This window comes from Juglans microcarpa x Juglans regia, chromosome 7D (genome assembly GCF_004785595.1).
Source record: "Juglans microcarpa x Juglans regia isolate MS1-56 chromosome 7D, Jm3101_v1.0, whole genome shotgun sequence".
NCBI lineage: Eukaryota > Viridiplantae > Streptophyta > Magnoliopsida > Fagales > Juglandaceae > Juglans > Juglans microcarpa x Juglans regia.
In genome coordinates, this window is record NC_054606.1 from 16,822,433 (window position 1) to 16,837,786 (window position 15,354).

Genomic DNA, 15,354 nt, shown 5'->3' on the forward strand with positions numbered 1-15,354 from the left:
TGGTAGAAAGGGCTGAGGGGAGGTGAAGATGGCCCAAAAGAAAAGGCCTCTATGCAGGAGCAATTTCAGGAAGTGAATAAGGGGAGTAGTACTCATATGCTAAGTGCTGTTAATTTGTTAAAGGAGCATGATGTGGAGGAGGGGGAGAAAATTAAGAGAGGATACGAGGCAGGAATGGGAGGCCTGGGAAAGGAAACTATTTCCAAACTTGAGGAGATACCTATCAATAGTGAGGTCAATATTTCCCAATTAGAAGTTGCTACTAAAAAGGAAAGTGTCAAAATTTTGGCACCAGTTTCTACTCGAGATCGGTAGAAGTCTAAAGATGGTGCCACATCAGCAATTTCCACGTTGGCATCACACATTAATGATTTGGATCAGTTTTTGACAGATTAGGCCCTCATTTTGGAATAATAAAAAAAAACGAGTTACTTGGAAAAGAAGAGCTAGAGACAGATTCTTTTATGAGCATGTCTCTGAGAATAAGGATTAGATGGATAAATGTGATGAAAGAAAAAGGAAATTTGGAGATGCAAAGGATGAGATCTCTAATCTAATGGTCACAAGAAACAAAAGGCATAAGAATTGGTGGAGACTATGGAAACTAATGTTATTGATCTAGTGGAGGCTATTAGTTAGCCCCACCAACAACAATGAGTTGCTTAAGTTGGAACTGCTGGGGGCTTGGGAACTCCCGGACAGTTAGAGAACTTCACCTTTTGGTGAAGAATAAGGCCCCAAATTTTGTTTTCCTGATGGAGACAAAATTTAGAAGAAACAAGGTTGAGAGAATCAAGAACTTTCTGAAAATGGAAAACAGTTTTATAGTAGAATGTAGAGGTTTGAGTGGAGGTTTGACATTCTTATGGAAGGAAGAAATTGATGCAGTCTTGGAATCCTATACTCAACATCACATCTCTTTAAAAGTTAAGAATTCACTAGATGGGAAGACATGGATTTTAACTGGGTTCTATGGTGATCCAATTACTGCTAAGAGGCAGGGAAGCTGGCAGCTACTTAGAAGGTTGAAGCCAGCTAATGACTTGGGGTGGCTCTGTGTTGGGGATTTTAATGAAATTGTCTCTACTAATGAGAAATCTGGAGGAATGATGAGACCTTGTAGTCAGATGGAAAGTTTCAGAGAGGCTTTGGAGGAATGTGAACCAAGTGACATAGGCTTTGTGGGGAACAAGTATACCTCGTCTAACAATCGATATGGGGCTGAGTTCACTATAGAGAGGCTAGACAGAGGCTTATGCAATGCAATATGGACTGAATGGAATCCTAGAGCAATGGTCCTTTCTTTAACTGCTCTTAATTCTGATCATTGTCCACTTCTTATCTCTAAGGATAACCCCCAACAGGATATTAGTAGTCATACCAAACCTTTCAGGTATGAGGTGAGCTGGGCTCAAAGAGAAGCTTGCAACAAGTTGATTACTGAAGAATGGTCAAGGCCAAGACTAGCTTCTAATAAGCTAAATTATGTTATTGAAGGACTGAAGAGATGTCAATTTAAGTTGCAACAATGGAGCAAACAAGCAATGAGTGGCTCTAAGAAGGAAGTTAAGCACAAACTGCTCCAAATCAATATTCTACAGAAGTGCAATCAGAGACATATGAATGAAAGAATAAAAGTTTTGAAGAAAGAAGTTGTTAAACTGTTGGAAGAGGAGAACCTTAAATGGAAGCAGAGGGCAAAGCAGAAATGGCTTAAAGAGGGTGATAGGAATACCAAGTATTTTCACCAATGTGCTTCTCAGAGGAGTAAAGTTAATAGAGTCATCAAACTTTTTGATGACACTAGCCAGGAAATAACCAATGCAGCTGCAATTTGCCAGCAATTTCAAGATTTCTTCCAAGATCTTTTCACTACATCTTGTCCCCAGAACATTGATGGATGCTTGGCTGCTACTAGACCCAAGGTAACTGAGGAGATGAATCAAGATCTGAAGAGGCCATACACTGCTCAGGAGATTGAAGAAGCTTTGTTCCAAATGGATGGCTTGAGCTCACCTGGACCTGATGGCTATCCAGCTGCCTTCTTTCAACAACACTGGAATATAGTTGGCAGGCAAGTTAGTGAATCAGCCCTCTTTGTGCTTAATTCTAAAAGGCAACATGGATGATATTAATAACACTTTTATTGCCCTCATTCCCAAAAAGAAGAATAGTACTAAAGTTGCTGATTTCAGGCCTATATCTCTTTGTAATGTCTTATATAAGTTTATCTCCAAAGTCATAGCTAACAGGTTGAAAAAGATTTTACCTAGCATTATTTCTCAATACCAATCAACTTTTATTCCTGGAAGGCTTATCTCGGATAATGTTATTGTTGCTTTTGAGGCTTTGCATACTATGAACTATAAAATGTTAGGGAGAGAAGGATATATATGGCTCTAAAGCTTGATATAAGCAATGCTTATGATAGGGTTGAATGGCCCTTTCTCAGATCTGCACTTTGTAAAATGGGATTTGACACTTCATGGGTTGAACTGGTGATGAGGTGTGTTGAATCAGTGTCATATTCTATTTTAGTCAATGGAGTCCCTCAAAGTAGTTTCAGACCTTCAAGAGGCATAAGGCAAGGTGATCCACTATCACCTTACCTTTTCATGTTGTGTGCATAATCAGTAAAGGAGAAGAGGAAGGAATCATCACAGGTGTGCCTTTTGCTAGGGGTAGAATCAGACTCTCTCACTTATTTTTTGCAGATGATAGCTTGTTATTTGCAAGGCTAATGCAATAGAATGGGGCAATCTTTATAACATCATGAATATTTATGAGGAAGCCTTGGGTCAAAGATTGATTCTGGACAAAACCTTTATCGAGTTCAGCAAGAATACTGCAAAGGAAACACAAGAATTCATCCTTAACATTGTTGGTGTGAGGCCCACTATGGCTTATGAAAAGTATCTTGGTTTACCAACTGTAGTTGGGAAAAGCAAGAGAAAAATCTTTTAGGGGCATTCTTGATAAAGTCAGAATGAGGGTTAGCAATGAAAGGGTTAAATCTTTGTCTCAGGTAGGGAAGGAAATTTTCATCAAGGTTATTGTGCAATCACTTCCCACATATAGCATGTCTGTGTTTAAGCTTCCTGCTAAGCTCCTTCGAAATATCAATAGTGTTATGCACAACTTCTAGTGGGGACAAAAAGAGGTAGAAAGGAAGATACATTGGGTAGCATGGAGCAAGATGGGAAGATCTAAGGAATAATGAGGAATTGGCTTTCGAGACTTGGAAGGTTTTAATCTTGCATTGCTTGCCAAACAAGAATGGAGGTTGATTCAATATCCTTCCTCCTTAGTTTCACAAGTTCTACAGGCCAAGTATTTTCAAGCATCTTCTTTCTTGAAAGCTAGGCTGGGACAGAAACCATCATATATATGGAGAAGTATTTTACAAGCAAGACCATTGATTGAGGCTGGTACTTTTTGGAGAATTAGCACTGATGAAGAGGTGAGAATATGGGGAGATAAATGGCTTCCAAAAGTAATTCCATCAGCACTTCACAGACCAATTACTCAGCTTGATGCTAATGCCAAAGTTCAAGAACTTATAAAGCCAGATGAGAAGAGATGGGACATGGAGCTTGTTGAGCATCTTTTTGACAAAGATGAAGCAAACATCATTCCTCAAATACCTATCAGCTCACCTTCTAGCTCTGATAAGATGATATGGAAAGGAACCTCTTCAGGCATATTCACAGTCAGAAGTGCATATTATATGCATCAAGAGATGAGTCAAGCTATCAAAGGACAAGCCTCGAGTAGTCATGACTTCAAGAAGACTTCGAAAATGCTTTGGCATCTATAAGTCACACTATGTGACAGAGTTTTTAGGTGAAGGGCATGTTTAAATGCACTGCCAACTCAATGTAATCTTTTTAAGAGGAAGATTGTAGATCATCAAAAGTGCACCATCTGTAATCTTGAAGAAGAGACAACAACACATGCTTTATGAGAATGTGAATCAGCAAAGGATGTTTCGAGTCAATGTTCAAAGAGTTTCCAGAAAAGCCATTTCTCACAGATGAATATGTTGGAAATTTTCGAGGCTATTGCAGGAACTATGGACACAGATTGTCTTCAAGAATTTACCATGGTAGCAAAGCAGATTTGGTGGAGGAGGAATGAGTTTATTTTTAACCAAGTGTTCAGACATCCAAATACAGTAGTCAGTGCAGCCTATCAGAATTTGAAAATGTTGAAAGAACTGGAGGTGCAGAGAAGTGCTTCTTCAATACCTACCAATAGCAGCATTACTGAATGGCAGGCTCCTCCCATGCACTTTCACAAGCTAAATTGGGATGCAACAGTGGACAGAACAAGGGCTAGAGTGGGGATTGGCATAGTGGTCAGAAACTTTGAAGGGAAAATAGTTGCTACGATGAGAAGGAACCAATGCATGTTTCCTCTTCCTTCTCTGGTTGAAGCATATGGGGCACTGCAAGCAGTTAGTTTTGCACTGGGGACTAACCAAGGTTATTGTTGAAGGGGACTCTTTACAAACAGTCCAAGCTTTGAAAAAAGAAGAGGATCAACTGACCTGTTTTGGCATGTTTGTCTCTGAAGCAAAATGAAACTTAGGAGTTTCATGTTAAAAGAAGTGGCAATGTGGTAGCTCATGTTTTGACAAAAGATGCGTTAGTCATTTTTGATGTAATGATTACTATGGAGGAAATTCCTTCATGTATTTCAGACTTGATATAATGGTATAAGCTTTAAAGCTTTCTTTCAAAGAAAAAAAAAAGAAAAACTAAATTAGTATGAATATATTATATATACTTAGTAAATATTAAATATTAATTCCCATATTAAATGTTTGTAATTTAAACTTAAATTAAGTTCCTAAACGAAAAACTGATCTACTCGTCACACCCTTACATTCGGTTCCCTCTTTTCAGAAGGTGGGGTGTTCTCTCTCTACTGTTCTTATGACCGTAGAGGTCCCCTCTTGAACTATGTTTGAAGAGCCGGTTGGTGTTTTGGTAGTAAGGTTGGTGTCTGGTTATCTAGTCATGGCTGAAGAACTTTCCAACCTATTTGAGGGATTATGTCTTACGGAGGAGGAAAAGCAAGAAGTCCTTATCCTGACAGAAGAAGTACTGATATCCATTGAAAAGAGTAAGAAGTGCTTGGCTGCTCTTGTAGTAGCAGACAAGGAGGTCAACAGAGGAGCCTTTCGAACAACGATGAGCAAAGTATGGAAAGTATCATTTAAGGAGCTTGGGTGTAATAAGTTCCTGGTAGAGTTTCAAAATCCTTAAGAGAAAAACCGATTTTTATCTGGGAGACCCTGGTCTTTTGACAGGTATTTGGTATGTTTATTTAATTGTGAAGACTGTCTAGCACCGAGGGACATTGTCTTTAATGAAGAACCATTCTGGGTTCAACTCCATGATCTGCCATTTGCTGGCATGAATAGAACAATGGGGGAAAGACTGAGTGCAGCTATGGGTAATGTGGTATTAGTGGATGTAGATTCAAGTGGAATGGCCTGGGGAAGCTTCCTCAGGGTAAAAGTGATACTTGATATCTCTAAGCCCCTTACTCGTGGGAGATTCATTAATTTGGGAGGAAAGCGTTATTGGATTCCTTTTAAATATGAGAGGTTGCCATTAATTTGTTTCCATTGTGGTGCTATTAAACATGCTGGTCTCTCTTGTTCGAGTGGTAACCAACGTGAAGGAGTTGCACCTCAGTATGGCTCCTGGCTGAGGGCTAACTCCCAACAGAGAAGCTTTCAACATTTCAGCAAAAAAAAGGGGGGGGGGGGGGAATTCAAACACTCAAGCAGTTGGTGCCAAAATAAAACTGAAGATGGGATGAGACAGAATACTCCTGGTAAACCTGCTACAACTTCGGATCAAGCAGACCTAGGTAGCTCTGACAATTATCAATTGAGAGGACCTTTACTTGAAAAATGAAGCAAGTACGTTTCTAAAGGTGAGTCTAACTTTCCTCTACAGTGAAGCTGTGACAGCTTAGAGTCCCTTCACCTGTTTGTAGATCACTCTAAAAATCCCATAATCTCTGACATGGCACTCTCGAACCAAGGCCCATCCTTGAATCCAATGGACCTTGGCACGGCTAGCCCAATCAAAGATCTTCCATAGGTTAGCTCCCCATCTCTTAATTCTCCCATCAAACTCCATTCCCAGGGAGTTACTAAAGGACCTAAGTGGAAGAGAAGGGCTAGGGGGCTGGGATCTAAGAATAAAAATGGTCCCTCAGATTTGTTAATGCATGATTCAAATGTTACTAAACATAAGAAAAGGCCAAGTGAAGAGATTAATGGGCCTATCATGACAAGGAGGAGAATAAAACAAGCTAAGTTGGCAGAGGCTGATGACCAGCCCTGCCAGTCACCATGAAACACCTAGCTTGGAGCTGCCGAGGCTTGGGAACCCTCGGACAGTTCGTGAACTTCACCTCTTGGTGAAGGAAAAGAGCCCGGACGTTGTATTCCTTAGTGAAACCAAATGTAAGAGGGGGAGGATTGAGTCCATTTGGGAGAAGTTGAATTTTAGTCACAGCTTTTCAGTTGACTGCATTGGCAGGAGTGGTGGGCTAGCATTCCTTTGGAATAAGGGGGTGGATGCTGAACTGGATTCCTACTCAAACTACCATATTTCTATTGGAATCAATTCTGTCACTATGAAGAATAGATGGATTGTTACTCACTTTTATGGGCAACCAGTTACTGCAAAAAGGAGGGATAGTTGGGACCTCCTTAGGTTAATCCACTCTAAAGTCCAAAAATCTTGGTTATGCTTGAGAGACTTTAATGAAATCTTGCATCAACATGAACAATTTGGTTCTAATACCCGCCCCTGTAAGCCAATGGAGGATTTTAGAATGGCCATAATGGATTGTGGTCTTGTAGACATGGGATATATAGGTTATAAATTCACCTGGTGTAACAAAAGGGAGGGATCTGAGTTTACAAAATCCAGACTGGATAGGGCCCTGGTTAATGCGGCATGGCTAAACCTTTTTGTATTAAATCAGGTTTTTGTGCTCCCTGTCGAGTGCTCTAATCACAACCCCATTCTTATTCAGTGCACAAATCCTGCTTCATTTGAAACTCCTAAGCAAAAGGTTTTCAGATATGAGGTTGCTTGGGGCAATAGAGAAGGCTGCATGGAACTCATTAAAACTGTGTGGCAGCAGGGTTTTTCCCAAGGATCAAAGCTTATAACCACCCGAGAAGGATTGAAAGTATGCAGAGAAAAATTTAAGAATTGGAGTAAGGAAATGTTTAGGAACCAGAAAAGGCTCCTCAGGGAAAAAAGAGAGAGACTAAGAATGCTACAAGACTATAATACTGGTCAATATAGTAACCAGATCTATTCCCTTCAAAAAGAAGTGGATGGTTTTCTTGAAGAAGAAGAGTTGAAGTGGAGACAGAGAGCCAAACAAAGGTGGCTTAAGGATGGGGATTGAAACACCAAATTTTTCGACAATGCAGAAGCAATTGCAAAGACTTTCCAAGACTTTTTACCAAAACCTCTTTTCCACTTCCAACTCGAGAAACATTGATATGGCTCTTCAGTCTTTCCAACCATCTGTCAGTGAAGAAATGAACCTCTCACTTTCTTGTGCCTTCTCTGAAGAAGAGGTAGTAGCAGCCATTCAAGCCATGAACTCTAGGATCTCCTGGGCTCGATGGATTTCCAGCAGTTTTTTATCACCAAGATTGCACCACAATTGGAAAAGAGGTTACAGCAGCAATGCTAGAAGTTCTCAATTCCAGGAAGGGTCTTAGTGAAATCAATCAGACCATTATCTCTCTGATACCTAAGAAGAAATCTCCTCAATCAGTCATAGATTACAAACCTATCAACCTCTGCAACGTTTTCTACAAGATAATATTAAAAGCAATTGCAAATAGGCTTAAACTCATCCTACCCAGCATAATTTCCCCAACTCAAAGTGTCTTTGTCCCAAGGAGACTCATCTCAGACAATGTAGTAGTTGCATATGAATTGCTGCACTCTATGCAAACTAGAACTTGACATGAGCAAGGCTTATGACTGTGTGGAATGGAGCTTCTTGCATAAAGTGATGCTTAAAATGGGCTTTGACAGTACATGGGTGGATTTGGTGATGCAATGTGTAACCACTGTTAATTATTCTATTTTAATTAATGGTATTCCTCAAGAGCCTTTTACCCCCTCTAAAGGAATTAGGCAGGGAGACCCCCTCTATCCCCACCTCTTCATCATGTGTATTGAATTTCTTAGCCACTGCCTTAACCAAGTTGAATTGCAGGGCTTAATATCTGGGATTTCAGCAACCCGAGGTGGACTACAAGTGAATCACCTATTTTTTGTAGATGATAGTCTGGTCTTTTGTAGATCCAAACCAGAAGAGTGGAGTAGATTACAGCAAGTCCTTAGCAAATATGAACAAGTTTCAGGACAAATGCTTAATCTTGACAAAACATCTATCTTCTTCAACATCAATACCAAAATAGAGGTCCAACAAAGCATATTACAGCAAGCAGAAATTCAAGCCTCTGTTCCATTTGATAAATATTTGGGATTACCTTCTTAAGTGGGAAGACACAAAACCAAAGCTTTCAACTCAATTCTAGATAGAGTCAAGACTAAGATGGCTAATTGGAAGATTAATGTGTTGTCTCAAGCAGGGAAAGAAACTTTGCTAAAAGCTGTCCTGCAGTCAATCCCTACATATAGCATGGGCATCTTCAAACTACCAAAGACCATTATAAGGAGCCTCAACCACCTATTGCAGTCCTTTTGGTGGGGTCAAAAGGATAATAGATCAAAAATCCACTGGCTGAGTTGGCAGGCCCTTGGTAAACTCAAATCTAGAGGGGGCTTGGGTTTTAGAGAATTTGAACATTTTAATCTAGCCTTATTGGCTAAACAAGGCTGGAGGATTCTTCAAAATCCTACTTCTCTTGCTGCCCAGGTGCTCAAGGCCAAGTATTTTGTCAACTCAGATTTCCTTTCAGCCAAACCAAGAGCTAATGACTCATTTGTATGGAGGAGCTTCCTCTCAGCAAGACCCATTCTCTCTGAGGGTTTACTATGGAGAGTAGGAGACGGGAAAAAGATCAAAATTTGGCATGATAAATGGTTCCCTTGCCCATGAACTTTTAGAATTCAATCTCCAGTAAGCATACTGAACAGTGAGGCTTCTGTTTCTGAGCCAATTAACCTAGCTACAATGCAATGGGATCTTTCTCTCATATATGCCATTTTCTCAGCTTCTGAGGCTGATCTAATAAGTAAGATGATCATTAGTCCTTGTAGGAGCCATGATATGCTTACTTGGAGATGCTTAGCAGATGATAAATTTTCGGTGAGAAGTGCATATCACCTACAGGGCACCATGAAGGATGATAAATTGGGACAACCATTAGGGCAGTCAATCACCTCGAACTTTTGGAAGAATATTTGGGGTATCAAAGCACCCCAAGCCATGAAATCTTTTCTACGGAGAGCAGCTAGTGAATCTCTTGCCACTAATCTCAACTTGCACAAGAGAAGGTGGTGGAGTCTCCACTTTGTCCTATCTGCTCTATGCATCCTGAATCAGTTGCACATGCTCTTTGGACTTGTTCAACAGCCCATGATGTGTGGTCGATGAGCTCTAGAAGGATACAAAAACTATGCATGCAGGATGGTTCCTTCTAATTCATCAATATAAACAATTTAATTCCTTCTAATTCATCAATACCCAATTAATACATATTCACTATGTATATATACAGTCAAAATTCACTACTTAACTCAAAATACTCTACCCATATCCAATTCATCAAAGTCCTTAAGAAAACTCACATTATACACATCCCATATTCATAATTATCTACAATAAAATCACAACAAAATGTATAAACGTATTGCTAAAGTTTAGAAATATACATAGCATTCACAATATCCTCTTACAAATCAAAAGTTTTCAACTTGCCAAAACAATCAATCATTCAAAAAAAATACAACACTAACTTGTTAGAGACATATATATATATATATAAAAAACACAAGACAAATATCATAAAATTTAAAAAAATAAAAAAGAAAAAGAGTTTTTCCTTACCAAAATCAATGGAGCTAGAGTTCCAAAATATTAACCCTCTCTCACTAAACCCTATCTCTCTCTCACTAAACCCTCTCTCTCTCTCTCTCTCGATTATTTTCGTGCAAGGGAGAAGCAGCAGAAATGACTCTGCTTCCTCCCGTGCATGTATTCATGTAAAAACTAATTCATTAGATGGAACGTTCAAGCGTTTAAGTTGTACGTTAGAATGTTAACATATCTAGCCCAATTTTTAGATGAAACATTCGAATGTAAAGAAATTTAAACTAAATATTTGGCAGGTAATGTTCGGATGTTAAATATACATATTTGAACGTTACTTCCTATGACAAAACCCGAAATCGAGCGAGAAATTTCCCGCAATATTATTTTCATGTTCGAACATACAAAAATTTTACGTTCGAACGTTTATAAATTTCCTTGCAAATTTCATCGATTCACGTTTGAACGAAACATTTGAACGTTTTAATGTTTGAGCTCATCATAGAGGTGAGGAAATCGAGCAGGAAATTTCCCGCATTTTTCTTCTCTTGTTCGAACGTATTATAATTTAATGTTCAAACATAAATCAATTTCCTCTCATATTTCATCGATTCACATTCGAACGTTAAATTGGAATGTTCGAACGTGGAAATCTTATCACATATCTAAGAAAATCGAGTGGAAAAATTCCTACATTTTTGTTACGTTTGAACGTAAATAATGTACATTCCAATGTGAATAATGTACGTTCGAACGTGAATGTGTATATTTGGGTATATAATCTCTGTTTATAATGTAAGTTTGAATATAATCTCTTTTATGACTATTTTCTTCTTTCATATAATCTTGTTTGAGATATTCTTTGTTAATTTTAAATTCTTCTTTCCTCAAGGTGTATATTTGGGCATCATCTCCAATAACTTGTGAATATGTTGGAGAAGAAGGTTCCTTTTTAGGATCATGAAAGATGGATGCCAGGGTGAGTAATCTTGAGAAGAAGAGGCGAGATTTGAAAGGTAATGAACTCACCAGCCTTTCAGTTGACTAGTAAAATCTGTAATAATAATATGTGATATAACGATAATATAACAATATAATCGTCATTGACTCTGATACCAAAGACGTAAATCTCAAATAATAAATAGCTACTGATAATAGCTTAATAATAATAATAATAATATGCAATATAACCAGCCATATGCATGAAAGCATGAAGAACGGGCGCTATAACCAGCCATATGCAATATTAATATTAGTAATATATACTATATAGTAATACTAATACTAATATTAGACAACTAATCGAGAATTAGGGTTTGCTAATGGCAAAAACGACATAATTGATAAAAAAAAAAGTAATACTAGGCTTTATGAATATAATAATAATATCACATATCTATGCTAAATCACTTGATGTGTTTGATGTAATGTTATTTTAGACAACTTATTAAGAACATAATATATTCTTAAAATCTAATATCAATTATTGGGAATTAATTTTTACATTTTTAACAAAACAACGAAAAAATATATATGTTAATGTTGTTAGTAATATTCTAACTTATAGTCACTAAAATATGGTCTACGAAAAGATTATAAGAATGATTGTATGTCTTGTTATAAATGTATACATGAATTTAATTATACTGTAAATTGTTTTTTCATTATATATATAGTATTAGTGTATAGTAAGTATGTAGTAACATACACTATATATATACTAGTTATTATTATATTAGACTACAATATATATAATACTTAATATATTATGTTATATATTATAACATTATACCGTATAATATATTAGTAAAGTATTAGTTTAATATTATATATTATATACTAATAGCATTACTATATAGTATTACTATACTATACTAACATATACTATACTATATATAATGCTATATATATAGTATAGTATATAAAATATTATATATATAATAAACTATATTCTATATATATAGCATATACTATAATATACACTATAAAATATAATATTTTATATTATATATTAACTATATATTATGTATGTTATATATATAATATACTATATAATGTATATACTACCTGGTGATAGTATTGTTATTGCTATTTTATTGTTATTGCTATTTTATTTCACTTATTGTTATTACTATCTTATTTTCGATGGATTTCTATTATGCTCATAATACTGGCTTTCGCGATTTGTATGAGTTAAAATGTGCAGAATATAATTTAAGAATGGAATTACAAATCTTGATGGATAATATAAAAGATTTTAAAAGACAACAACAATTAATGAGGTAAAATTATACATTAATGATGTCTAAATATCATGTATATCAAAGTAGACAAGCTGCAATAGAATACTATGAAACTAACTGCACTTTCCTAAGAAACGAAATTAATAGTATAAGAAACCATTTGAAGATACTTGCTTTATAAAAATAAAAATAAAAAAAAAGAGTAAAAAATCACTGATACAAATTTTACAAAAATAACCTATAACTAAAGAGAATAATGTATATTGGGAAGCTTGTGTTGATAAGCCAAGAAAAACCGATGGTCAGCCCATTCAAGCCAGAAGGCTATAAGGGTGGTCCCGGTGGTGTTCCATCAAGTTCTTAATCTACTTATTTCTCATTGGAAATAGGAAATTTTTGTTTAAAATCTGTCTCAATGAATTCTTTATTCAAACCTAATGAATCTACCACTAGCATCCCTATAAAATCTGATAATATTAATCAAGAATACTACAGTATATCAGATATAGAAAGAAATCTACAAGACTGGACAATTTTTGATGTTCCAAAAAATCAAATATACAAAATCTCTAATTTTTCTTCTAAATTATCATTCCTTAAAAATTATACAATTAAAACAGTAGAGAAAACTATTAGCTTAAATAATGACTATGAATCATTACAACTCTTAACAAAAAAAGCTATTGATCATCATAAAAAATAAAATTATTCTTTTATTCATATTGGACTAGTACAAGTAGCTATAAAGTCACTCACTCGAAATGGCTTAAATACCTCAGTATTGCTTTGTTTAAGAGACGGAAGACATTATAACTTTCATGATTCATTACTCGGAATGGTAGAATCCAGCTTGTTCCAAGAAGCGGTCTATTTTAATTGTTATCCCAATTATTCTTTATCATTAATTGATGGTAATATTTTACACGCTTTAACACTAAATATTAAGACAAATGGCTATCAAATGATGAAATGGTCACATGCTTTAACAGTAATTTATAGGATTCATTATAAATTAATGAAAACAACATTAGAACCACAAGCTCTAATTACTAGCCCTAAAGGATATACATTATTATTATAATCTAGTACACAAAATTCTAGTATACAAATTCTTAAATAAATCAATTGGAATCAAGTCACACTTCCTAATGAATGGCAATTAGAGAATATTACCCCAACACCCAAGATAGAAAATAATTCTAAAGATAATCTCGAATATATAGATCAAAAAACGGATGGGACGATTCAAATAGCTTTTCAACCTTTTATAAGATCTTTTTCACATTATTCCTCTCCAGCACCCTCATGTTATCATACACCCAGATCTATTCTTACATCAATCTCTAGAAATAAATCCTAAAATTTTGACACCAGATATTTTGATACTAGATCCTAAAATCTTGACACCCAGATTCGAGGAATCATTCCTAGAAATATTATTGATACGCCAGCATATGCTATTAGCCATCCTGATAAAGTATCTACCTCTCATAATCCTGAAAAAGAACCATCTTCTCTGACGTAAACTCAAGTAGTTGGAGATGATAGCCAAATATATACCCTGAATAAAGAAGAATTTAAAATTAACAAAGAATATCTCAAATAAGATTATATGAAACAAGAAAATAGTCATAAAAGAATAACATTTTTCTCAACCTTTACAAAAATAGAAAGATATTATATTCAAGAAAAATATTACGAAAATTTAGAAAAAATACAAATCAATATACCTTTCTTTACATGGTTTGAAATATATAAATCAAATCAATTATCTACCATAAACAGGACTACTAATCATTGGATTAAAGGAGAAAATAACCAAATTATTTATGAAGAATATCCTCCTTTTGAAGTCATCAAGTATAATCAGAGGAATACTCAAATTTTGGCTACACCAATAAAAAAATATAATATTACAAATATTGGAAAAAACCTTGATAATATAATACAACAAAACAATCATACTAATTTATATTTAAAAATCATGGGTAAGCAATTAGAAAGGATTGAAACCCAAATATCTCCTATAAAACCCATTATTAAAGAAATAGAAAAAACTCCCTTATTTGTTCCCCACGAAATTCCATCCCATTTAAAACCGATTTTTTCTAAAAACAAAAATGATTTATTAGAACAGATCTATAGTAAATTAGAAAATTTAACTATTAGTAACGCTGCTACCACCTCAAAACAACCACATATTAATGTATTAAGCAAAATAGACTCACCCGTAATATCTGACTCTGAAATTAGTAATATTGAAAACCAATTTAAAAATCTAGATCTATAAATAAACAAGATTAGAAGAGATCATGTTAATAATTTTTCGGCTAGAGATTCAAAACAGCATGTCTCTATTACTCGTAATTGGTATCCCAGACTTACTCCACCGGATATGCAATTCGAAGAAAGAGAACATATAGAAAGATAAGCCTTCGCACCAGATGTATTATACGAATGAAATATAGACGGATTATCTGAATATGAAATACTAAATCATTTTCAAGAAATGATTATGGTAGCCAACGTCTATAAAAATAACTGAAAAACTGATCATCTGGTAGCACACATTATTGTTACAGGATTTACTGGCCAACTAAAGGATTGGTGGGATCATTACCTTTCATATGATGAAAGGTCACGAATATTAACAGCTTATAAATATGATGAAAATATGCAAATAATTAAAACAGAAAATGATTTACCCCTAGAAGATGCTATCAACACATTAATATATGCATTAACTAAACACTTTGTTAGTGATCCCGTTCAATTTAAAGAAAGAACTAGTGATTTATTAATTACTCTTAATTGCCCTCAATTATCTGATTTCCGTTGGTATAAAGATGTATTTCTAACTAAAGTTATTATTAGAAATGATTGCCAACAAGCATACTGGAAGGAAAAGTTCATAACCGGACTTCCATATTACTTCGCCCAAAAGGTACGAGAATCATTATTAAGATCAGACGGTACTATTGATTTTCATAATCTCACATATGGTGATATAATAAGTAAGATTAACAGAACTGGATTAACTATGTGCAACGAT

The 15,354-nt window shown here is 35.4% G+C and overlaps 2 protein-coding genes across 2 annotated transcripts; both read left to right on the plus strand.

Moving 5' to 3' along the window:
• Positions 1-653: 653 nt before the first annotated feature.
• Positions 654-2,129, plus strand: LOC121238163. Its single transcript, XM_041135004.1, has one exon. It carries the CDS (start codon positions 654-656, stop codon positions 2,127-2,129), a length of 1,476 nt encoding a protein of 491 aa, XP_040990938.1.
• A 4,222-nt stretch (positions 2,130-6,351) lies between these two features.
• LOC121238164 lies at positions 6,352-7,449 on the plus strand. Its single transcript, XM_041135005.1, has one exon. The coding sequence runs from the start codon at positions 6,352-6,354 to the stop codon at positions 7,447-7,449; it is 1,098 nt and encodes a 365-aa protein (XP_040990939.1).
• Positions 7,450-15,354: the final 7,905 nt, after the last annotated feature.

Bases quoted from the DNA above. Each gene is read 5' to 3' on its own strand.
- LOC121238163 (XM_041135004.1), top strand. From the start codon at position 654: ATGAGTTGCTTAAGTTGGAACTGCTGGGGGCTTGGGAACTCCCGGACA.
- LOC121238164 (XM_041135005.1), top strand. From the start codon at position 6,352: ATGACCAGCCCTGCCAGTCACCATGAAACACCTAGCTTGGAGCTGCCG.